We start from the raw sequence: 26,664 nt of genomic DNA on the forward strand, positions 1-26,664 counted from the left end.
ACACTTTGAGAATGCTGGTAAGTACTTTCCCTTTGTCTTCTTCCAAGGGCTAAGGAACACGTAGAGGTGATTTTCCTGTTTGTTGCGTTTCTCCAGGGAAAAATGCTGAACGTCACCCATTGACCTCATACGTTCCAGTTGTGCCCCTAACCCTGCGGCTTCAGAATCCAGCGAGCGTTTTAGAGGGCTCCTCAAATATATTGATAGAACGCTTTTGTACATAATGAATCAGAATTCTAGTATATTAAATTGCAGAGAGATTACGCAGGTTATTTTTGGTTTTAGAAGGGCGCATTTTCTTCCAATGGCAAGATATACATAGAATGTCGAATTATAACCACCAGTTTCCTTGGTGAACGTGAAATTAAGGCAAGGAGAGTTGATTGCATGTTCTGAATAGCCATCGGCATCCAGTTGGCTGTGAACTTTGCCTCCACTGAAGGACAGATATGTCCCAGTAATTGGACATGGTTACTCCTAAGACAATCCTAGAGATATTCTTCCCTCTCTATCTGGCTTTCAAATTCTCTCTCTTGTTTTATTATTTTTTTCCACAAAAATAATCGATGCACGTTATTTTTTAAGTACTCTGAAAATCTGTCTCTTGGCGCTTAATTTTTTGCTTCCTAGGTTCTATCTCAATAGAAATCTTGTTTTGTTTTTTTTTAAGTAGGCGCTACAACTCACGTGGGGCTTGAACTCATGACCCCGAGATCAAGAGTTGCATGCTCTACTCACTGAGCCAGCCAATCCCCCCACCCCATAGAAATCTTTTGGATATTTCTTTGGACGGTCAAAGCTATACAATGTGCCTATATAAATGATAGGCCTCTTTCTTTATGTGCTAGTTTTATACATGATCTATCGACATCTCTTTATTTTTGATGAGGATTCTGTTTTCTTCTTTATGTCCCTTCCTACTCTATATCCCTCAGGATTACATCACAGGAAACAAATAAGTCTAGCTATTGCAAGGAGGCAAAGATTTCACATAGGGAATTAGGAGCTTAGAAAATCGTTGGAAGAGCTAGAAGAACAGAATTTATGTTGTAGAGCCAGGCATGACTCCCTGAACTGGTTAAGATTAGCGGGCAGGGTCTTTTTATTGAGGCGTAATTTACATAAAGTACAATTCACTTTTTAATATGTGTAATGTAATGCGTTTTGACACAAAATGGTTCTATCATACCCAATACTTCTACCGTGCCCCTTCCTCCCTCCCAGCCCCTGGCAACCACTACTCTGTTTCTGTTTCTGTTGCCTTTTCTAGAATGTCATAAATTGAATCATACAGCACATAGTCTTTTGTGTCTGACTTCTTTCATTTAGCTTAAAGGCTTTTGAAATTAATTCATGCAGTTGCGTGTGTTGGCCATTCAATCGTTTTTATTACTGGGTAGTATTTGGTTGTATGCACATACCAGAACTGGTTTCCCCATTCACTAGTTGATGGACATCGGAGTTGTTAACAGTTCTCAGTGCTCATGAATAAAGCTGCTGTGAACATTCCTGTGAGGTTCCTTGTGTGAACATTATGTCTTCATTGCTCAGGTAAATATCTAGGCGAGGGATTGCGGATGACACGGTAAGAAGTACCAAACTGTACCATTTGGCATTCCCATCAGCAGTGTAAGAGAGTTTCAGTTTCTCCACGTCTTCAACACTTGGTTCTATCAGTCTTTTGGGTAGAGCCATAGCCTGGTTTTCCCAATCCCGAAATGTTTACCCCTGCCCGACGTGCTATTACAAGGCCACCCCTGCGCCTGTTTCCCTGTGGTAGAACAATGACACGTGTTTGGGTCTACTAACGGTCAAGGTCCAGGAGGAAGACAGGCTCCAGTACTGAGCTGGATATGCTGATGGAGACAAAAGGATTGTTGATCATGGTCTTGATTCGACCTTCACTGGATCCTAACCAACATACAAAACAATGTTTTATGGGTCTCTCTCAGGCTTTTTGATCATTCCATGGAAGGATTTAAAAACTGGGAGTTCATGACCATTCATTGCTGGGGAGAACGAGCCACCGGTGACTGGATCCTTGAAGTTTACGATACTCCCTCCCAGCTGAGGAACTTCAAGACCCCAGGTAGGAACTCCCTTTTCTACAATGTGGTTGACTGTGCAGAACAAAGTGACGGAACGTATTCTGGCCAAGAAGTGATTTACGTTTACATATCGACATCATCCTTTTTCATATGATCCTGTGTTTTGAGTTCTCTGCACGTATTCCAGTTCTCAGCGTTACCATTTGAGAGGTAATAATTGAAGGATTATTAGAACTGAAGAGTAAATGTTTAGATATAAGTACAGGATAAAACATGGCAGCTGCTGATTGATGTTTCAGAACATAGGACCCACATCTCTAACCACCTTCCCCCATAAGCATGCAAGCCTTGTCCACCTGCAGTGAATTAAATTGGACGGTCATAAGTTTCCTTAGTTAGGTTTTTCTCTGGGTTTATTCTCCTATTAATTTTCAGTGTTCACAAGACATCGAGCTTGGCCTGTGCCAGCTAAAGTGGTTACCAGTAAAGAAAATGAATGGCCCTCGGGAGCCTAAGAGCTAAGAAAAAGGAATACTTTCCAGCTAAGTAAAACATGGAACTTACAATGTTAACAGAGGCATAGGGCCTCTCTCCTCCTCATGCTAATCTAGGAAGCTTTTGTTTGTAACATGAAGTAAGGGAAATTACAAAGGTAGCTTGGCGGGGTGGGGGGGATTGAACAGTTTTTCACAGGGGCCTGTGTGGCCCGTGATGGGGCCCTACATGGCTCAGTAGCAGGTGATCTGTTTGACAGACACCCCAGCCTCCCACCCAGCTGTGGACACGTCTTCAACCATCTAATAAACTCGTGTTTCTCAGTACTCTCTCTGTACAGTCCCTCCCTCCGTAGAAGATCCAGGCCTGAGGGCATTTTAGGACTGACCTCCAATTCTAGCCCTCCCCTGATGGCAGAATAAATGAACCAGACGTTCTGTAATTAACTGTAAGGGCGTGTGCTATTTAGACACTGTGGGCTGCATAGGGCAGAGAAGGCACGCAGCAGGACGCAGGAATGAAGCAGGGAAAGTTACTCATTCTGAGAGATCGGATTTGGCCGCGCATTTGGCGATCTCTTTCCCCTAATTCTGTGATGTGGTCTCTCTGCGTTGCCACAGCGGACCCACATTCAGGGAAGCTAAAACAAGAAGGGTGGCAGGGTCGCAGTGAATCAGGATAAAAGATTTGTTAAACAGTGTCCAGATTCAGCTCGTCTCCAGCATGCACCGGGAATATAATGGTGGCCAAACCTTTATCGAGAAATCGAATGTCTGTCCACATGGCAGGATAGAACACGTGAAGATAACTAGACCCTAGTTTCTAGACACTTTCATTGGCTCATAATCTACTTAGTTCCCAGGAACTTCCTCCCCCCACCCCATCTCCTGTTCCAGGCCATGGTCATTGCTCATTTAATAGAGATACCCTGGGTCGTGGCACCCAGGGGCAATGGCAGCATGGTGACGTGGGTGCGGTGCCCGACCCCAGTTGATTTATCAGCAGGTGCCACGTCAGGGCTCTTACATCTCAAGAGGTCCCAGGGAAATAATCACTGTCCAAATGTGGTAGTTGTGAACAAAACTGGGGGTGGGGTGCAGCCAAAGGGACAGACATAAGGGGTACACGTTATCTGCTGAGAATATAAGACAGCGATAAAACTACCTGAAACTGACTCTGCTCTTTACTATCACCGTGCACCAGCATTTCTAAAGAATGTCAGTGATAAAACGCTACCCCCCCACAGGAGCAGACTACCCCTGGGGGCTCACTAATGGTCGACTAGGTATTTATGCGCAAGGGTCAGGGGCCGTGAATATAAATCTCTGCTCTCCAGGAGTTCACTGCCTCTCCAGATTTTATTATGATGGTCTGTGTTAAAAGCTCTCAGCAGTAACCCAGATAATCTAGAGTGGTCTCTTCCACAGCGTTGGCTTCCCCTTATGCCATTTAAATGTTCACATGTAATCTTCGTCACGTCAAGTCATTTTACAGATGTTCTTTTATGCTGGAAGAGAGATGCCCTAATGCTCCTACTGGCCTGGGGTGTGGAGGCCTGCGTAGGTACCCACAGTTGTTGGATATCCTTCCTTCCACCAACCTTTGAGTTTAGGATTAATTACAAAGTTGAAAAGGGACTTCTGCTTTTCTGTGTGTGTCCGTGTGTCAGTGGTTTCATCATTGGTTTAAATGGTTTCATCTTTGTTTCAATGGCGTATAGTCCTATGGAAGGTTTCTCTCTCTAATTAATGAGGTATTTCTGCAGTAACCTAATAGAACTTCAGTTGGAGATGTAGAATTGTCTAGCCCAGTTAGGGTAGAATCGTTCCCAAATGTAGAGGTTCCTGATTCCAAACTGAGTTTACATTTCTTTACTGTTTCTTCCCATTTGTGTGTTACTAAAATACATATTAAGGGTTTTGAATTGATACAGTTGACACACAATGTTACATTAGTTTCAGGTGCACAACGTGGTGATTCAACAAGTCCGTAATCTGTGTTGTGCTCACCGCAAGCGTGACCGGCGTCTTGTCACCACGCAACGCTATGAGCTTGCTGTTGACTAGATTCCCTGTGCCTTTTATCCCCGTGACTTATTCATCCCATAACCGCAAGCCTGTACCTCCCACCTCCCTTCACGGATTTTTCTTGTCCTTCCCTCCCTTTCCCCTTTGGCAACAAGTTTGTTCTCTGTCTGTATCACTGAAATCATATGGTGTTTGCCTTTCTCTGTTTTACTTATCTCACTAAGCATAATCCCTTCTAGGTCCATCCATGCTGTCACAGAGGACAAGATCTCATTCATCTTTATGGCTGGGTGATACTCCGTGTGTGTGTATGTTTCACACACACACACACACACACACACACACACACACCCCATATCTTTTTTATCCATTCATCTCTCAGTGGACGCATGGGTTCCTTCTACATCTTGGCTATTGTAAATAATGCCCTGATCGACATAGGGATGCATACATCTTTCTGAATTAGCGTTTTCGTTTTTGTTTTGTTTTGGGGTAGATACCCGGTAGTGCAATTTCTGGATCGTACGGCAGTTCTATTTTTAGCTTTTAACTTTTTGAGGAACCTCTGTACTGTTTTCCACAGTGACTGCACCAGTTTGCATTCCCACCGACAGCGTAAGAGGGTTCCCCTTTTTCCACATCTTTGCCAACACCTGTTGTTTTCTGTGTTGTTAGTTTTAGCCGTTCTGACAGGTGGGAGGTGATATTTCATTGTGCCTTTGATTTGCAGTTCCCTGATGATGAGTGGTGCTGAGCATCTTTTCATATGTCCGTGGGCCATCTCTACGTCTTTGGGAAAACGTCTATCCATGTTCTGTGCCCATTTTTTCATCAGATTGTTTTTTTTTTTTTCCTGTCGAGTTGTATAAGTTCTTGATACATTTTGGATATTAACCCCTTATCCAATATATCACTTGCAAATATCTTCTCCCATTCACTAGGCTGCCTTTTTGTTTTATCGATGGTTTCCTTTACTGTGCAGATGCTTTTTATTTTGGTGTAGCCCCAGTGTATTTTTGCCGTTGTTTCTTTTTCCTGAAGAGCGATATTTAAGAAATTACTGCCTCTGTTTTCTTTTAGGAGTCTTAGGGTTTTAGGTCTCACATTTAGGTCTTTAATCCATTCTGAGTTGATTTTAATCCATTCTGAGTTGAGTTCCTCTTTTTGTGTGGTAGAAGAAAGTGGTCCAGTTTTATTCCTTTGCATGTAGCTGTCCAGTTTTCCCAGCACCATTTATTGAAGAGACTGTCTTTTCCCTATTGTATAGTCTTGTCTCCTTTGTTGCAGATGAACTGACCATATAAGTGTGGGTGTATTTCCGGGTTCGCTCTTCTGTTCCATTGATCTATGAGTACATTTTTGTGCCATACTACTTTACCATGGCTTGGTAGTGTATCTTGAAATCTGGGATTGTGATACCTCTAGCTTTGGTCTTCATTCTCAAGATTGCTTTGGCGATTCAGGGTCTTCTGTAGTTTCATACAAATTTTAGTATTATTTGTTCTAGTTGTGTGCCAAATGCTCTTGATATTTTCATAGGGACTGTAATGACTCTGTAGATTGCTTTCGTAGTATGGACATTTTAATAATGTTAATTCTTCTAATCCATTTGTTCGGTCCTCTTCAATTTCTTTCATCAGTGTTTTATAGTTTTTAGACCCCAAGTCTTTCACCTCCTTGGTTAAGTTTATTCCTAGGTATTTTATTCTTTTTGGTGTAATTGTAAATGGGATTGTTTTCTTAATTTCCCTTTCTGCTATTTCATCATTAGTGTGTAGAAATGCAACCGATTTTTGAATATTAATTTGTAGCCTGCAACATTAATGAATTCATTTATTCTAACAGTTTTTTGGTGGAGTCTTTCAGGTTTTCTTTATATAACATTATTTTATCTCTAAATAGTGAGTGTTTTACTTCTTCCTTAACAACGTGGATGCCTTTTATTTCTTTTTGTTGTCTGATTGCTGTGGCTAGGACTTTCAGTACTACGTTGAGAAAAGTAGTGAGAGCGGACATCCCTGTCTTGTTCCTGATCTTAGGATAAAGCTTTCAGTTTTTCCCTATTGAGTGTGACGTTAGGTGTGGGTTTCTGATTTATGGCCTTTATTATGTTGACGTACGTTCCCTCTAAACCTACTTTGTTAAGGGTTTTCATGAATGGATGTTGAATTTTGTCAAATACTTTTTCTGCATCTGCTGAGACAATAATCATATGATTCTTATCCTTCACTTGATTAATTATCCTTCACTAATTAATTTACTAATACTGAACCTCCATTGTATCCCTGGAATAAATCCTACTTGATCATGGTGAGTGTCCTTTTAATGCATCATTGAATTTAGTTTGCTAATATTTTGCTGAGGATTTTTGCCTCTGTGTTCATCAGGGATTCTGGCCTGTAATTTTCTGTTTGTGTAGTGCCTTTGTCTGGTTTTGGTATCAGGATAATGCTGGTCTCGTAGAATGTATTTAGAAGCTCTCCTTCCTCTACTTTTTTATGCGGTAGTTTGAGGAGAACGGGTATTAACTCTGGTCCTGGACTTTTGTTGTTGGGAGGTGTTTTTGTTTTGTTTTTGTTTTTTCTTTATTGCTGATTCAATTTCGTTACTAGTAATTGGTCTGTTCAGATTTCCTATTTCTTCCTGACTCAGTTTTGAAAGATGGTATGCTTCTAGGAATTTATCCATTTCTTCTAGTTTTCCAATCTGTTGGCATGTAGTTTTTCATAATAGTCTCCTATAACCCTTTGTACTTCCATGATGTCAGTTGTTACTTCTTTTTCATTTCAGATGTTGTTTATTTGGATCCTCTCTCCTTTTTTCTCAGTGAGTCTGGCTCAAGGTTTATTAATTTTGTTTATCATTTCAAAGAACCAGCTCTTGGTTTCATTGATCTTTTATCATTTATTGAGTCTCCATTTCATTTGTTTATATTCTGATCTTCATTATTTCCTTCCTTCTACTAACTTGGGCTTTGTTTGTTCTTTTTATATTTCTTTTTGGTGTAAGTTTAGATTGTGTATTTGATTTTTTTTTTTTTTTCTTCTTGAGGTAGGCCTGTTTTGCTATAAACTTCCCTCTTAGGACTGCTTTCTTCGTTTCCCAAAGATTTGGGACCATTGTGTTTTCATTTTCATTTGTCTCTATGTATTTTTTTTTTGCCTCTTTGATTTCTCTGTTAACCCATTAGTTGATTAGTAGCATGTTATTTAGCCTCCATGGGTTTGTGGTTTTTTCCACCTTTTTTTTATCATAATTGGTTTCTAGTCACATACTGTTGTGATTTGAAAGATGCTTGATATTGTTTCAGTTTTCCTAAATTTATTGAGATATGTTTAATGACCTGTGATCTGTCCTAGAGAATGTTCCATGTACACTTGAAAAGGATGTAAATTCTGTTGGTTTTGGCTAGACTATTAGGTATATCTGTTAGGTCCATCTAGTCTAATGTGTCATTCAAGGCCTCTGTTTCCTTATCAATTTTCTGTTTAGATGTTCTATCCATCGGTATAAGTCTGGTGTTGAAGTCCCCTACCATTATTGTATTACTGCCAATTTCTCCGTTTGTGTCGTTTGGCTTTATGAATTTAAGTGCTCCAAAGTTGTACATAGATATTTACAATTGTTACATCCTCTTGTTGGATTGATCCCTTTCTAATTATGTAATGTCTTTCTTTGTTTCTGGTTACAGTCTTTGTTTTAAACTCTATTTTGTCTGATACAAACATTTCTACCCTAGCTGTTTTTGTTTTTGTTTTTGTTTTCCTGCTCCCAATCGCATAGAATATCTTTTTGTATCCCTTAACTTTCAGTCTGTATGTGCCTTGAGGTCTGAAGTGAGTCTCTTGTGAGCAGCGTATAGATGGGTTTTGTTTTTTTATCCATTCCACAACCCTGTCTTTTGAGTGGAGTATATAGACCGTTTACATTCACAGTAATTATTAGTGGGTATGTTTTCATTGCCATTTTGTTGTCTTGTTGTTTTTGTAGTTCTTTTTCATTTCTTCTTTTTGCTCTCTATTCTTTTGATTGATGACTCCATAGTGTTATGCTTGGCTTTCTTTCTCTTTATTTTTTCTCTTTAAGTTTTTGGTTGGTGTTTACCATGGGGTTCATGTATAACATTTGAAGGATATAGTGGTCTGTATTAAGTTAATGGTAACTTAAGTTTGAACACATTCTAAAAGAACTTAATTTTTACTACGCCCTCCACATTTAGGTATATGTTGTCATATGTTATGTCTCTTTATTTTGTGAGTCTCCTTAATTAATTTTTTACATATAATTCATTTTACTACCAGCTGTTTACTGTATGTTTTCTTTTACTCATGAATTTTTTTCCTTTCATAATTTTCTTCTAATTATGGCCTTTTCTTTTCACCTAATGAAGTCCCTTTTAACATTTCTTATAAAGCTAGTTTAGTGATGCTGTACTTCTGTAACTTTTGCTTGACGGGGAAACTCTTGATCTCGCCTTCAATTCTGAATGATAATCTTGCTAGGTAGAGTATTTTTGGTTGCAGTTTTCTCTCTCTCTCTCTCTTTTTTTTTTTTTAACGCGCGTCAGATATATCATACCACTCCTTCTGGCCTGCAAAGTTTCTGCTGAAAAATCAGCCTCGTGGGGTTTACCTTGTATGTAAGTTTCTCCCTTGCTGCTTTTATCAGTATCTTTAATCTTTACCATGTTAATTATTACGTCTCGGTGTGGACCTCATTGAGTTCATCTTGTTTTGAACTCTCTCTGCTGCCGGAAACTGAATGTCTGTTTCCTTCCCAAGGTTAGTTAAGTGTCTAGCTTTGATTTCTTCGAAAGAGTTTTCTGTCCCTCTCTGTCTCTCTTTTCCCTCTGGGAATAATGTCAATGGCTGTTCACTTTACGTTGTTCTTAGCCTATCCTCATTCCTAATTTTTTTTTTTTTTTTCTGTTCAGCTCAGGTGCTTTACCCTGTCTTCCAGATCACTGATCCATTCTTCTGTATCTTCTACCCCACTGTTGATTCCCTATAGCGTATTTTTAATTTCAGTTAATGTGTTCTTCAACCCTGATTGGGTTTTCTATATATTTTCTGCCTCTTTTTTGAAGTTCTGAGCTCTTCCATTCTTCTCTCCAGTCCAGTGAGCATCTCTTCATGACCATTATTTGGAACTGTTCATCAGGCATATTGCTTATTTATATTTCATTTAGCTCTTTTTCTGAGGTTTGTCTTATTCTTTCTTTCTATCCAGTTGTCTCCTCATTTTGCTTGATTTTCTTTGTCTCTTTCTGTGAATTAGGCAGAACAGCTACTTCTCCTAAACTAGAAGGAATGCTCTTGCCTCTGGTCCTCCCCTGTGTAGACTGTATGTGCCTGGTTGCTTTAGTGGGCTGACTGGGGGTCGCGGGTCACTCCGTGCTGGGGCCACCCTGGTGAGACGGCCTGAGCTAAAGTAGGCATGTGCTGGGGTGGTCCTGAGGCCATCCGTGCTGAGGGCATCACAGTCTGACAGCTGACGCTGACGTGGGTGCAAGCCAGGGCATCACAGCACTCTCTGTGCAGAGGGGACCCTGGAAGGATAGCTCAAGTTGAAATGGGTGTGGGCTGGGGCAGCCTGGTTCTCTCTGCACAGAAGGTGCACTGACAAGGCAGCTGAAACTGAAGGAGATGGAAGCCAGGGGTCATGGCGCTCTCTGAGCAGGGAGCACTTGTTATAGGACACATGAAACTGAAGTGGCTACAAGCCAGGAGATCCCAGGGCCCCTTGCATCAGGGGTGTCCTGGAAAGCGTCTTTCTTGTCATTCTCTACAGTGTGTCTTTTCTTGTGTGGCAGCTATTCAGTGAGCACTTGATTCTGTTTCAGGAAGAATTGCTCTGTAAGCAGGTGGAGATTTGGTGTGGCTGTGGAGGAGGTGAGTTCAGGTTCTTCCTACGCCACCATCGTGGACCAGAAGTCCACAGTAAGGATCTTTTGAAGGCTTTCTCGATTGTGGTCTTTGATCTTGTGACACATTAGACCTATCTTGCGTTTTCTTTCTTGAGCAGATGGCATTTGTGTACCAACGTGTAGAACTGATTTTTCTCCTTCTGCATTTACGCAGCTATTTCTTATCAGAATGTTGTACCATCAACTACAAAATCTCCTAAATAATTTAACAGTTGGAAAACGTCGTAGGAGAGGAAGAAATGATGGCCCAAATACGGCAGCATTTGATGTGACTTGTGGCAGATTCTAAGGAAATAAGATTACATAATAAGTGAAACAGAAAGAGATAAATTGCCCAACAAGTATGTCCCCCGCGGGCTTAGGAGATACCTCAGAAATGACACAAATGGAAGTAATCAGTTATGAGTCAGCATTCTTCCATGTACTTTACAAGGAGAAATTTTAGCTCCAAACTGATCTTAAGTTAATGAGCCGGGCCATAGGGTAACTGAGGGGTTGGATTTCTTATAGTGTCCTTGCATTATATGCTCCACTGGTACACCTGAGAGATGCCATAAGAAAAATGAGTTCTGTTTTGCGTCGCTTTGTAAAGGCAATCGGGTCATGGATTTCAGGGGGTCGGTCATTCATTTCTTGCCACTACTTCATGTGTACTATTTGGAATTCTGAGACTGAACAGCACCCTAATTATGAAAAGCATACTCATTAACAAGTGAGTCCAAAGAAAAGCTGGCAGAGGGCAAGCCACAAAGAAATCAACATGCTGGCCCAATGTAGTTGTCGGAAAGCAATGAATGTGGCACAGAATTCGTTCCTTTTTGAACTTCAAGTTTCTGAACTCCTGGAAGTAGACAGAAGGGCAGTATTACATAAGGGCTTAGGGACACAGCATTTGGATTCTGAATGTTGTTTTTTTTTTTTTTGAGATGTAATTGATACGTAATACTCTATTAGTTTCAGGCATACAACCTAATGATTTGATGTTCGTACCTATCGCAAAATGATCACCACTGGGAATCTAACTTCCATCAGCTCACATAGTTTAAACATTTTTGTCATATCGTGAGAAATTTTAAGATCCACTTTTTCAGCAGCTTTCAAATCTACAGTATACGATCATTAACTCCAGTCACCATGTTTTACATTACACTCCCAGAACTTAGTTGTTTTATAACTGGAAGTTTGCACTCTCTGACCCCTTTTATCCATCTCACCCACCTCTGAACACCCCAACCTCTGGCAACCACCAATTTATTCTCTGTTGTTTATGAGATCAGGTTTTTTTAGTTTGTTTGTTTGCTTGCTTTTGAGATTCAAAATACAAGTGAGATCATATACATTTTTAATTTTTTTAATGTTTATTTTATATTTTTGAGAGAGAGAAAGAGAGCAAGTGAGCGGGTGAGGGGCAGAGAGCAAGAGGGAGACACAGGATCTGAAACAAGGCTCGAAGCTCTGAGCTGTCAGCACAGAGACCGATGCAGGGCTCGAACTCACAAACCACGAGATCATGACCTGAGTCAAAGCTGGACACCCAACCGACTGAGCCACCCAGGCGCCCCTGTTCAAATCTTTAATCCATTTTTTAAAATGTTTATTTATTTTTGAGAGAGAGAGAGAGAGCGAGCAAGCGCACGCGTGCAAGGGGGGGAGGGGCAGAGAGAGAAGGAGACAGAGGATCTGAAGCAGGGCTCGATTTCACATGACCTGAGCTGAAGTCAGACACTTAACCTACTGAGCCACCCAGGCGCCCCTAAATCTTTCATCCATTTTGAGTTAGTTTTTAGGCATTATGTAAGACAGTGGTTCAGTGTCATTATTTTGCACATGGCTGTCCAGTTTTCCTAGCACCGTGTATTGAAATCCTCTGTCCATTGTGTATTCTTGGCTGCTTGTTGTAAATGAATTGGCCATATATGCATGAGTTTATTTCTGCTTTCTCTGTTCTCCTCTATTGATGTATGTGTCTGTTTCATGGCAATACCATAGTGTGTTGATTACCATAGCTTTGTAATATATTTTGAAATCCGAAAGCATGGTGCCTCCACCTTTGTTTTTCTTTCTCAAGAGCGATTTGACCTTTCATGGTTCCATAAAAATTGTAAGATTGTTTTATTTCTATAAAAATGCTAACGGGATGTTGATATGGATTACATTGAATTTATAGGTTGCTTTGGGCAGTATGGACATTTTAACAATATTACTCTTCTCATCCGAGCCCAGATTATCTTTGTTTATTTTTGTCTTCGCTTTTTTCAACATTGTGCTATAGTTTTCAGTGTATAGGTCTTTTACCCCCTTGGTTAAGTTTCTGAGCATTTTATTCTTTTTGATGCAATCGTACATAGGGTTTTCTTAGTTTCTTTTTTTGATAGTTCAATTATTAGTGTAAAGACAGGCAAAAGATTTGTGTTTATTGATTTTGAATCCTACAACTTGAGTGAATTTGTTGATTAGTGCTAATAGTTTTTTGGTGGCGCCTCTACGGTTTGTCATATACAGTATCATGTCACGTGCAAACAGTGACATACTTCGTCCTTTCCGATTTGAATTCCCTTTCTTTCTCTTGTCTAATTGTTCTGGCCAGGACTTCCAATACTATGTTGACTAAAAGTGGTAAGTGTCTCACTCCTGATGTTTATTATGCTTTTTATTTCCCCTACACACACTTTGTTGAGAGTTTTATCATAAATAGATGTCGAATTATGCTAATGCTTTTTCTGTACTTATGGAGATGATCGTATGATTTTTGTCGTTAAATTTGTTAATGTTGTGAATCACACTGATTGGTTTGTGAGTGTTGAAACATTCTTGCATCCCTGGAATAAATTTCACTTGTTCATGCTGTATGACCCTTTGACTGTAATATTGAATTCAGTTTGCTAATATTTTGTTGAGGACTTTTTCATCTGTGCGCATCAGGGATTTACTTGTGGCATCCTTGTTTGGTTTTGGGATCAGGGTAATGCTAGCTTCATATAATGAGTTGGAGTTTAAGAAAGACTCGGATTCTTTAAATATTTGGTAGAATTGACCAGCGAAGATGTAGTTGTGGCCATTTCTTTGCTGGGAGGCTTTTTATTACTGATTCAAGCTCGTTGCTAGTAATTGATCTGTTTAGATTTTCTATTTCTTCATGATTCACTCTCGGGTTGTATACGTCTAGAAATGTATCCATTTCTTCTAGGTTGTTCACTTTGTTGGTGTGTGATTGTGGATAACAGTCTTTTATGATCCTTCATATTTTTGCAGTTTTTATTTTTCTTTTAGTTATAACCTCTCCTGGTTCATTTCTGCTTTTGATTCTCTTCTTCTTGGCGAGCTTAAGTATAGATCTGTCGATTTTGTTTACAATCTCTGTTACCTGCAAACGGAAGCACTGCTAGCCACCAGTGCCAGCGACCTAGAGGTGTCCCCTGGGAGGCAGCCACAAAACTTTGGGTGCCAGATGAGAGTACAAGTTCCTTCTGGGAGACATGAGTGAGTTGGAGCAAGGCTGAGGGACAGATCAAAGATGACGCCCATCAGCGTCTGTCTTTGGAGAGTATTTCAGTAGGCCCTTGGCTGTATGTTAAATCGGATGTCTGCATCTTGCTTTGACTTTAAGGTAAATGAATAAGCCTCTTTAAGAGGAAGTCAGTGCTTTTCAATTTGCTGCTTCCGCACTGAGACTTGGAGTGGGTGGGTCCACATACCCAAGCTCTTTGTGAACTAGTCAGTTGACTATCGCCTTGTGGGTCTCAAGCCCTGTATACACTATGTTTTGGGGGCTCTTCTCGGGTGCAGGTCTTAAAAATTGGGGTACCCGATAGGAGATTCAAACCTTTTGCTTCTTGGGGGAGAAACCTGGGGGTTCGAGTCCCGATTGTGGGTCACAGTGCCAGGGGTGGGGCTTATTCCAAGATTGTGTCTCAACCACTCTTACCTGCTTTCACGTGACTTTTTTGTTTGCCTCCCGTGTAGCAGCCACTCAGCTAGTTTTAGTTTTTGTTTTCTTTTTCAGAGGAAATTGTTCCCTATGTAGCTGTAGATTCAGTAATTCATAGGAAGAGGTGGGTCCAGGACCTTCCTACATTGTCTTCTTATCCTGGAACGCCCCAGATGGGTTTTAATAACAGTCCATACGCTTGCTGCCTCTGGGAAAATTATCATTCTCTATGCCTGTTGCCTCATCTATATTTTGGGAATTTAAGTATCTACCTCCCAAATGTTGCCAACCCCGAATGAATTAAAACTTAATAGATGACTGGCAGATCCCTGAAGTTTACCACTCTCAGGGCTGTGGTGGGACCCTTGCACGAACCATAACCGGATTCTCTGTATTAGGCTAAGTTGGGGAGGGACCTTCAGGAAGGTCCTGCTTCCCACCTGCATACTTGCACGTTTTTTAATTGTTTTGTCTTAATCATTTCTGCTTGTGGTTGATGCTTTTTTTTTTTAGGCGACTCTTAAGCTTAATGACCTGTAAGCAGTTCTTTTTTTCTTTAGCATTATAAAACTTGACGATTTAGTATTTTTTTAGTAAAAAAGTAAGAAATCAACAGTAAGGACTAAGCCAAAACAAAATGTTCTTTGAGAGCCTTCGATGCAAAGGAGGTAAAACACTTGACTTAGGTCTCCAGGCACCGTTGACCGTGAAATGCTTTACTACCGAACTGTCTACTAGAACATTCTGTGGGGGCAGAATTGTTCTCTATTTGTGGTCACCGTTGTAGTGACCACTAGCCACATGTGCCTCTTGGGCACTGGAAATGCGGTATGACTGAGGAACTAAACTTTTCAATTTTAGCTAATTTAAATAGCCAATGGGTCTACGGGCTGTCACTGAACAGCTCAGGGTCTATAGCATAATAGGAATAGTGATGTATTCTTAAGATTAGAGGACTAATTCAGTCAGGTGGAACAAAGCCATGGTTTTGCCTTCTTATTGATAAACAAGCCAGATAAAACAATTTTAATTTCAAATAAGACATCCATACTTAGAAAAAGGCCTCTCTAAAATGTGTTCATTTCTCAGTCTTCTTATAAATGCTGATTAAATTAAGACGTATTCCATAGTTGCTGCTCAGTAAAATGTGCTATGTGAATTGGCTAAATCTGCAACTGATGGAAAATGTGTATTTCTAGCTGTACGCTCGATGCGATGTTCATATGAATATGCTTTTCACAGCTCTTCTGTTGCTTTCTCTTAGAGGAGAAGGAATGGAATTATAAAGCTAAAGCGTGAATGTGTGATCATGCTCTGGTTTCATTATTGTTTCTCAAGGGAAGTTGAAAGAATGGTCTTTGGTCCTCTATGGCACCTCCGTGCAGCCCTACTCCCCAACGAACGAGTTTCCTAAGGTAGAACGTGTCCGTTATACCCGAGTGGAAGACCCCACCGAGGACTATGGTACGGAGGATTATGCAGGTGAGTTGGCTTCCAACAGAGACATGGGCTAAGGGAAGAAATCTCATGCATCATCCCACCATGCAGAAATAAGCTTCAACCCATATTCTGGTATTTTCTTCCATCTTCTTTTCTATCCCCCAAATATGTGTGTATATTCAGATAGCTGGGTTTTTTTTTTTTTCCTTCAAAGCTAAAAGCACACTGTCTATAGTTTTCATATCTGTTTTCTTCCTCTTGTGGTTATTAAGAGCATATTTCCCTGTTGTCACATATCCTCACAAGAAGTATTTAAAAGACAGCATAATAGCCCAGCCTCTGATTGCGCTATATTTAATACGTAATCTGGGAGGTGCTGTTTGCTTAGAGTTTTGCACTGTTTGAAATAAGGCTTGGTTTTATCAGTCTTTGTTTAGAATAGAGTTCCGAGCATTACTGCATCAAAGGGAATAATCAGTTTGAGGGCTTGGACACATTTTGTCACATTCCTTTCCAGACAAGATGTACCAGTCTACGCTGTGACCAGCTGTGCGTTTATTACACTCATTCCTGCCAACAGTGAGCGGAAAGAAAAAAGTAAAGGAACAGGACATTTTTAAATTTTTATACCTTTGATTGTTAGTAAATCTAAACATTTTTTCCTCTGTAGTTCCAGGAATTAAATACAACTGTATTTTGCCCATTTTTCTATTCAAAGGGGCAGCAATTTTGTGATCCATTTATAAGAACTCTATGTATGTTATTGTCCCTCACATAGTCTCATACAGTTGTGTCCCCTTATCAGTGGTTTCATCCATGGTCAGGAAGCAGACGATCCCTTCATCTGATCTATCATCGGGTCTATAGGAGCTTAACGCTACATTACCATGCCCACACCACCTCACTTCATCTCATCCTGTAGGTGTTTTATCATCCCCCTTTGTCACAAGAAGGAGGGTAAGTACCACACAAGATATTTTGAGACACTACATTCACATACTTTTATCACAGTATATTGATAGAATTGTTCTGTATTGTTAGTTTCTTACTGTGCCGTATTTATAAATGAAATGTCATCACAGGTATGTATGTGTAGGAGAAAAACAGTATAGGGAGGGTTTGGTACTCTCCATGGTTTCCGGCATCCACTGGGGTCTTGGAATGGTATTCTCCACAGACAAACTGGGGGAGGAACTACTCTATTTGCTGAAAACATCTTCCCAGTTAGTGCTTGCTTCCAAAATGTTGCTCTTGTGTTGTGTTGTTTCGACAGAAGAAGAAAATCGGAGGGTAGGGTTTATAGCTTCAGACCTTGCTTGTGCTTTTTCTAAAAAGAAGCTTTAGTCTTTAAAATCAACAAAATATTGGAGGGCCTGGGTGGCTCAGTCGGTTGAGCGTCTGACTTCAGCTCAGGTCATGATCGTGCGTTCTGTGAGTTCAACCCCCACGTCGGGCTCTGTGCTGACAGCTCAGAGCCTGGAGCCCCCTTCAGATTCTGTGACTCCTTCTCTCTCTGCTCCCACCCCTCCACTCTCTGTCTCTCTCTCAAAAATAAACATTTCATTAACATTTTTTTAATGAAATCCACAAAATATTCACACGCATTTTTTTTCTAAACTCTTAACACTTGGCCATGCATTCATCTGAAATTCATTCTGGCTTATGATATATAGTATGAAATAAAAGTGTCTTTATTTGCCATATAGACAAACATTATTGACTGGGTTATCATCCCTTCTTTTACTCGTTTAGGATCCCTTCCTTCATAACTATAGAAGAAATTCTTACACTGGGGTCTCTTCTGGTATCCCTTTTTCTGATTTTTCAGTCTAGTAATTCTTAATCCAGTTGTATCCACACTAGGATTTATTATCTGTCGAACATCTCCTTGTTTTCATGGCAATTCTTAAATCCACCTATAAAGATCCCATTGGAATTTAATTTGAATTTATATGCAATCTCATAATTGGTTGCTTTTTTTGGGGGGGGGGCTGGGGGGAGGAGAAATGTTTTTACAATATACAGTCTTTCCATCCAAACCACACCCCATGTCCCAGTTTACTAAAGTCTTTTAATTTTATGTATTACTGTTCTTCTTAGTGTTATCCTATGTATTTTGCGGACTTGTTGCTATTATGATGGAAAAGATGCCTTTTTCCTAACTAGGATATGCTAGCATCTAGGAAACCTAGTGGCTATTGCAGAGTTATCTTATATCTGGCCATTCTGCTCAACTCTCTTATTAATTTACATATTTTAGAGTTCATTTTTCTGGGGCAGTTTAGGTATTGTGGCCATATCTGCAATTTTTTTTTCCTCCTTCAAGGTAGATCTCTGATTTCTGTCTTGTTGCATTGACGACCATTTATAGGAGCATTCAGTTCTCCTGGGACAGGCTATGATACTTAATGAACAAAGCTTCGCCTAAGAGAACTGTTTGTAAATAGCAATTTAATGTGCCTTTAGACGAGAATTGTTTTCTTTCTGTTGAGTTCTTCGAGATTCTTTTTCGAGATACTAAAGATAAAAGTACGTCATGAATTACCTTAACAGAATATCTTCAGTATGCCTGTGGTTCCTTTTATTCTAAAGAGGTAGTACCCCAGAGTCCATCATAAGTTTGAATAACTCAAACCAGTTGAGCTGACCAGAGCTCGGTTGTGTTAGGTTTCGTCCTATTTTGTTTTGAGCTTGTAACGTTATTACTCACATTCTAACTAGCAAACCATTTCATCGTCTCTGATAGGAGAAAGGATACCCAGAAACGTAAACTGAGCATAATAATAACCTGTTGCTATATGCCTTATGCTCGGTTTCCAATTCAAATGTTGGTAATGTTAAAATTCTGAACAGTTACGTATCTTCATGGTTTTCCTCCTTACATCTCTAAAATGTCCACATTGGCACTTGGGAGAGAACAAAGACAATTATTTCTTTATTACCCTGCAAACTAAAATGCTAAACTGCATCTGGGACAGTTTAAGATTGTAAGAGAAACAGCACAGCATGTGAACTTGCCACACAGAGCCCTTTGGCACGTATCAAGAGTAAGTTTGGGGGTGTTTTTTTAATTGCAGAAATCATCTGGTGAAAATTTAGGGCCACCCAGGGTTCCTTTCCTTCAGAGCTGTGATTTTCACCTTCATGGAGAAGTCAGCCTGTCTAGAGGCACAGATGGCATTATCATAACCAGATCCCTGTAACGTTTCATCAAATTCCAGGGACCGTAGGACCCACAGCTGGCTGAACCTCAAGCCTTATACGACACAACAGAGACACCGTCTCCTCATGTATCATAGCAGATAGCTGAAATGTCCCAAGTTGTACTAGCTGTGGAATTTAATTTAGAGGTCAGTTTTAAGGCTTGGGGGAAACAGAGATAAACAGCACTGTTAAATGACTCTTGTGATTAATCAGAAGTATATTTCAAAAGTCATCTCTAGGACCTCATTTTCTACCCTTCCACAGGAGACCTGGACAAGCCACTCTAGCTCTTGGAAAGGGTGTTTTCTCGCCAGAAAAATGAGAGATTTTTCTCTGTGTCATGCCTCCCGGTTGCTACCATTTTATGTTTCAACTCAGTAACTGTAGAACACGGTCCCATCATGACTAAGGGAGATCAAGGTTCACCAGTAAATCCTTTTGATTAAAATAAATATGGTTCAGACATTTCTGCCATATCCACTTACTCTTTGTACATTGCACGCAGTATGTTTGTTGCTAGTTAGAATCATGTGACTTTTCAGCAGGAAAGAGCTTGAAGATGAGGGGACCAAATGTCCTAAAATACGGAGAACAAGGAAAAAGGGAGTTAATTCAAGCAAGCAACGGGCCTATATGTAGCCTGTGTCATTAGAAAGCTTTTCATTAATTATAAAAACCTCCATCTTTCTGGGGTTTTTCCCCTGCCTGGGCATTCTCACTCTATACCAAAGAACACGTCACGAGAGATCAGCAACCGTGATTCTGAGTCTGGAATTCTTTAAGCTCGCTTGCGTTGTTTAAAATTGATGTGTAGTTTTCTTTTGTTGAGCTGCCCACTGGCCTATGGGTAGGACGCAGTTTTAAATCTATTATCTGTGCCTCAAGTACCTGCTTTATAATCCAAGACCAGACACCGATAAGCTTGCACCAGATGCCATGATGACGTTTCTTGCTGGCTACGGTATCTCAGAGGTATTCGGTGGTCTTAATGACCTTGGGCAAGCCGGACGATCTCGTCCAGGCATTGAATATAATAAACTTGCTTTCTTGGCTGTCAACAGCTGAGCTTCTCAGTTTTCTATAAATCCGACGTTTTTATCATTATGCATATTTCATTGCAAACAGTTCTTTTCCACTTGCTCCAGTGGCATTGCTCATTGGAATTCTGAGATTTTTGTTATCTCCCACAAGGCAGCCATATGTGTTTTAAAGACCAGGCCGTGACTGGATTTACATTCTCGACACTTAGGTCATTGAGGTCCCCCCCCCCCGCCCCCACCAAAAGCCAAGCGTTCATCTCTGGGCCGACAGCCGTCATCCACGTTATTCCTCCGTCTTAAACTCTCACGGAAGGAGGAAGACACCCAAGTCTCATTTTCTACCGCATGCAAACGGACCTGCTTTCAAACCACTGTTTCCAAGTGTTGTTTTCGATTTTTGTGCAAAGGTCCCTGCGACCCTGAGTGCAGCGAGGTTGGCTGTGACGGCCCCGGCCCGGACCACTGCAGTGACTGCTTGCATTACTACTACAAGCTGAAAAACAACACCAGGTAAGAACAGAGGCTGCGGCGGTCCCTCCCACAGCATGCCCTGGGCGTTCCCATGGGGGGGGGGGGGGCGCCTGAACAGGACCTGTGATGTTCGGCCACCGGGGCCTGAGCACCGGCCCCCACCTCCTGGAGTAAATTCAAGATGCGGAAACGGATACTGCATCACAGAACACAAAGTGCACCTGTATGCTGTCCAGCCGCAGGTGCCTTTTCTCATATCTGGAAAGGGTGGGCGGGGGAAAGGACTAGCTCTACCCAGGACTGGCCTTCCCCTTTAGACCTTTCCATTCCCTGGATGTCTGACGCCACAGCTATGTGTGGTCTTCGCGAAAATGCCGGCACACAACCAAACAGGTGCTTTCCCGGGGTCCCCACTGCGCAAGCCCTTGGCTTCTGCCTCAGGCTGTGCAGATGACGGTGCCGGCCCAGCAGAAGCCACGCCCTCCAGGCACCTCTCAGCCCCGCCCCCTTCTCCCTCCTCCTTCAGGGAAAACTGGGACTTGCATTTCAGCTATGCTGACACACCCAGACGCGTTCCAGTTCCTGTTTACATCCTTGCTGGAATTTAAATTCCTTAAAGGAAAGGCCCTTGGCCACCTCAGCACCTCTCATTATCGCCTAGACCGGCAAAATGCCTGACATTGGATTTGGAACTCCGTAAATATTTGTTGAAGGAGTAAAGCGCTGTCCTTGGACGATGGGCAAACGAAGAAGTTATTTTTTAAAGTTTATCATAACCATGTTTAAATATATTTACGTTATTTTTTAAATTTTTTTAAAGTTGAAATTCATAATTTTCATTTGTGTTCATTTAAGATAAAAAGTACAGATGGGCAGAAAAGAAGAAAACCCCTGTTAACATTTTCTCAACTATTCTTCCCAAGTTGGCTCAGTTGGTTACGCGTTATTTACGTTAATTTAGACGGTAGCATACAACCGCTCCCTCTAGCACACGGGATCCATATGACACACAAAAACCGCACAAAACCACAAGTAACCCCTTATTAGCAGCCTCTTTGTAAAAAATCAGGGTTGCCACCTAGCTTCCCTTCAACCCAAGGCTACTACCTTCCTCTGGAGACTCCATTTCTAGCCTTCATCCCTTTGAAAGAGCTAGACCCGAACTGGAAGACATACCCTACTTGACGGACTTGGTATTGTGTGATTGCCTTGCTACTTCGGCACCCTACACGGGAAAAAGCTTCAACCCACAGAATTTGGCTCTTTGGGTATGATGTTACCCTAATGGTTTCAAAAGGATTTAAAGACTGAGGACGGCTGTTGGCCGAGCACTTCTAAGAGTGCTAGGACTGAGTCTCTGATGATGGTCCCCTTCTTTTTATCATTGCACGATGCAGGATCTGTGTCTCCAGCTGCCCCCCTGGCCACTACCATGCTGACAAGAAGCGATGCAGGAAGTGTGCCCCCAACTGTGAGTCCTGCTTTGGGAGCCATGGTGACCAGTGTCTGTCCTGTAAATATGGATACTTCCTCAACGAAGAAATCAACAGCTGTGTTACCCACTGCCCCGATGGCTCATACCAGGACACCAGTGAGTAGACTGCAAATATTTGGGTTTCAGAGAAGAAATACAAGGTTTTCACTTGAGTGACATTAGGCGCGAAATCAAGGTTATATCAAACAGGATCTAACCAATTTTTTACGAGAACGTGTTAGAAGTGTAAGAGATGAATTTGTAACCATTTTTGTGCAAGCTGATTTATGTAAAAATGCTTGTAAAGTGTCAGGGAGTCCTCAGGCCCTTCCCCAGATTCAGTGATTGGCCAGGAGGACCCATAAGACTTAGCGTATTTGTACTCATGAGCTCATCATTACAACTTATTACAGCAAAAAGGCACGAAGTCACGTCAGGAAGAGGTGCGGAGGACAGAGTCAGCAGAAAATGGCAAACGTGTCCAAGAGTTTTCTCCCAGGGAAGTCACCCAGGAGGCATTCAAATCCCCCGGCCACAATTTATTACAACCTGTGTGCAATGTAGGCTACCTGGGAACCTCCTTAGAGTCTCAGTGCCCAGGCTTGTGGTCATGAAGACACCCTCTCCCTGACCCATAACAAAACGCCAGACTCCTAGAAGGGAAGCAGATGTTCAGCATAAACCATATTGTTTGTACAGGTTAAGCACCATGCGCCACTCTTCTCAGGGAGGGTGCTAGAAACCCTCCCGAGATCCAAGGTCCCAGTTGGCCATGGGCCAACTTCAGCAGGCTTTCCAAGGATAGCAGCCACACCTGCTCTTTTCTCCACACTAACCGAAGGAACCAGGGCCCTGCAATACCAATGTGTGCTTTTCAGAAAGCTTAGAAAACATGACTTCCACGTGAATGTGGAATAGACACATGTCAAAGACTGCCAACGAGGAAACCTACAAAGTGGTGAATGTTGTCGGAGACTATCAGGTATTGTCTCCAGTCCAACACAATCAGGTATTGTCCCTAGTCCACTAGTAAAGGCAAAATGAAATCTGTTTGCTGAGTTATAGGCAAAACTGATTGATTCCCAAAGAGATCTGAGAAGAGAGAGTAGGAGGGTCCTGAACTCACCTTGTCTCTCAGCTACACTGAAGTATAAGCTACGTTTGTACGACCAGCTCTGAAAATGACCGGAAGCCTGGCAGAACAGACCTTCCACAGTTAATTGTAGACAGAAGGCCACCTCGAAAGGGGAGGAAGAATGGAGACATGGGCAAAAACCAAACCCCTGGTGCCACTAACCCTACAAACAGAAGCGACATCACAAGCAAGGAGGAGCAAGACGACCTGACCCCACACTAGGCACCCCCAGCATTGGGAAGATGAGTCCCTGTGGCCTCTGGCTCTGAAAACCAGCACATCTTAACTTCCATGGGACTTGGTTCCAGGAGAGTCTGAGGGCAATAGGAAACTGAGTCCCCATCCTTAAAGCTCCAGCATACGAAATGACTCAGCCAAGACAGCACAGAAGCAGCAGTTTGGAAAGTGCCTGGGGTATACATGAAGGAGATGTATTGACTAATCTATCCTGAAGGGGCAGGATGTAGAGAATATTGCTCTAGAAACGAAAGTGCTGGTGGGTGCCATTCCTCCCCCCCTCCCCCCCCCCAGCCCTAGATAACTGGATGTTTGTGAGAGGTAGCATTAACTCTCTCCATCTACTTTGCTATAGCACTGGGTGCCCTTCCCCATCCAACCCAACTCAGCCGTCCTCCCTTCAGAGTGGCTCCTGCCTCACCAGACCCGCTCGGAGGGTGCCCCTCCAAAATGACTCATGCCCTGGAGAGGGAGGAGATCAACCCACGTAACGGCACACTTTCATTTCCTGTCGTGGAGCCTCAGAGCTTTCAGTGTACCTATACCTGTGGCCGAGGGAATAATTTCAGACAGGTAGGCTCACTGCTGGCCCAACTCACCAAGCCTGCAGATGCTATAGGTAGGCCTCTGGAGAGCACATGGGGCAAATGCTACCCCGGGCACTCATAGCAGGCAAAGCGGATCACTGCAGCTGGCTAGGCTGAAGACAGTTGCGACTCAGCCACAACAGGAGTGCATACAGCCCACACCGAGGACACCCTTGTTCTGGTGACCAGGAGGAATTACACTGTAGGGCACCACAGGACCACTTCTACACAGGCCACTACTTTCAGGACCAGGAGACATAGCTGACTGTCCTCCTACATTAAAAACACACACAGAGAGTTAGAAAAAAATGAGACAGAGGAATATGTCCCACGTGGAAAAAAAAAAAAAAGATAAATCACAGTGAAAGAGCTAAATGAAATGGAAGTAAGCAATATGCCTGATAAAGAATTCAAAGTAATGATCACTGAGATACTTGAGAAAAGAGCAGACGATCTTAAAAAGAAAGAACCAGTCAGAGCTAAAGAATTTAATAACTGAAATAAAAATACACTAAATGGAATCAACAACAGATTAGAAGATGCAGAAGAACAGATCAGTGACATGGAAGACAGGGTAATAGAAAACAACCAAGCTGTCTTCAGCAAGCGGTGCTGGGAAAACTGGACAGCGACATGCAGAAGAACGAACGTGGACCACTTTCTTACACCAGACCCAAAAATAAACTCAAAATGGATGAAAGACCTAAGTGTAAGACAGGAAGCCATCAACATCCTCGAGAAGAAAGCAGGCAAAAACCTCCTTGACCTTGGCCTCAGCAACTTCTTACTCAACACATCTCTGGAGGCAAGGGAAACAAAAGCAAAAATGAACTATTGGGCCCTCACTAAAATAAAAACCTTCTGCACAGCGAAGGAAACAATCAGCAAAACTAAAAGGCGACCGACAGACTAGGAGAAGATATCTGCAAACGACATATCAGAGAAAGGGTTAGTATCCAAAATTTATAAAGAACTTCTCCAACTCAACACCAAAAAACAAATAATTCAGTGAAGAAATGGGCAAAAGACACGAATAGACACTTTTCCAAAGAAGACATCCAGATGGCCAACCGACACATGAAAAAATGCTCAACATCACTCATCATCAGGGAAATACATCAAAACCACAATGAGATACCACCTCACACCTGTCAGAATGGCTAACATTAACAACTCAGGCGACAACAGATGTTGGCGAGGATGTGGAGAATGCAAGCTAGGGCAGCCACTCTGGAAAACAGTATGGAGGTTCCTCAAAAAGTTAAAAATAGGACTAGCCTACATCTCAGCAATTGCACTGCTAGGTGTTTATCCAAGGGATACAGGTGTGCTGTTTCGAAGGGGCATATGCACCCCACTGTTTATAGCAGCCCTATCAACAATAGCCAACGTATGGAAAGAGCCCAAATGTCCATCGATGGATGAATGGATAAAGAAGATGTGGTATCTGTATACAATGGAGTCTTACTCGGCAATCAAAAAGAATGAAATCTTACCATTTGCAACTACATGGATGGAACTAGAGGGTATTATGCTAAGCGAAATTAGAGAAAGGCAAATATCATATGACTTCACTCATACGAGGACTTTAAGACACAGCACAGATGAACATAAGGGAAGCAAAAATAATATGAGAACAGAGGATTACTAGAGGGCTTGTGGGAGGGAGGATGGGCTAAACGGGTAAGGGGCATTAAGGAATCTACTCCTGAAATCATTATTGCACTATATCCTAACTAATTTGGATAGAAATTTAAAAATAAATTAATAAAATAAATTAATACAAATATATATATATTTTTTAAAATAATTTCCAACATAGCAATATAACTAGAATTGGGGGGAGGGAGAGGTAATTTTTTCAAACAGAAATCATTTGCAACTTTACCAAACAAAAATCTGTAAATTAACATGTAACTTCACAGCATTTGGGCCCTAAGCCATCGTCATTAGGAAACAAAGATCTATTACCTGGAGAATTAAGTGATCCTTGGGCACACCTACCTTTTAATGTTCTGGTATGGCCCGGAGTTCTTAGTAATTTGTCCTAACAATTGTGTCACACCAGGATACATGACGACACTGACATTTTCTGTTTCTGCACAACCTAAGAACGAAGAATACCCAAGTTTAAATGAGCAAGAGTTGTTTTTACAAAATCAGGCAAGAATTTGGAGGTGGATACTGTTGCTTCCTAAGAAGTCAGAGTCCCTTGATTCAAAGGCAGGAGTTTTTCCATCAGGCAGATGGGGTCTCTAAGTTACCCTACAGAACAGTGGGTAGGGATTTCCTTGTAGTTTTTATCCCCCCCAGATTTGGAACATGAGCTTGCAACCTGATAGAGAAGGGAAAAATAAGAGAATAAGAGTGAGGAGGGGGGCTGAGGGATCCACAGAAATAAGCAGTATTTCTTGAAGAAAAAATTCAAAATTCTATCAAGATGACAGAGTGTTAGGAAAGAAATTTGGTTCCAGGTGATTATAGGATCAAGATAATTGAGTGTCCATTGCTTTCCCAGAGCCTGGGAGGTATATAATTAAGGAAGGCCGTTCAAACAATTTGCTGATATGAGTGGTCTCTGTATCTCTCTCCTTTTTGTAATTGGCTTTTGTTATATTTTCCTCCTGTAATGAGTCTGTTTACATAAAACAG

The 26,664-nt window shown here is 41.6% G+C and overlaps 1 protein-coding gene across 2 annotated transcripts in view; it reads left to right on the forward strand.

The window, feature by feature from the left end:
- The window catches only part of PCSK5 (proprotein convertase subtilisin/kexin type 5), a 455,082-nt gene that overhangs the window by 271,511 nt on the left and 156,907 nt on the right, over positions 1-26,664 (forward strand). For both annotated transcript variants that reach the window (XM_047102277.1, XM_047102287.1), the window contains exons 13-16: positions 1,953-2,089; positions 15,763-15,906; positions 20,516-20,618; positions 21,977-22,170. In XM_047102277.1, the coding sequence (XP_046958233.1) occupies positions 1,953-2,089; positions 15,763-15,906; positions 20,516-20,618; positions 21,977-22,170 (578 nt within the window). The remainder of the gene's footprint in view (positions 1-1,952; positions 2,090-15,762; positions 15,907-20,515; positions 20,619-21,976; positions 22,171-26,664) is intronic.

Source organism: Lynx rufus, unplaced genomic scaffold (genome assembly GCF_022079265.1).
Source record: "Lynx rufus isolate CCGP_SWC_20201006 ecotype Redwood Valley unplaced genomic scaffold, mLynRuf1.p SCAF_10, whole genome shotgun sequence".
Lineage (NCBI taxonomy): Eukaryota > Metazoa > Chordata > Mammalia > Carnivora > Felidae > Lynx > Lynx rufus.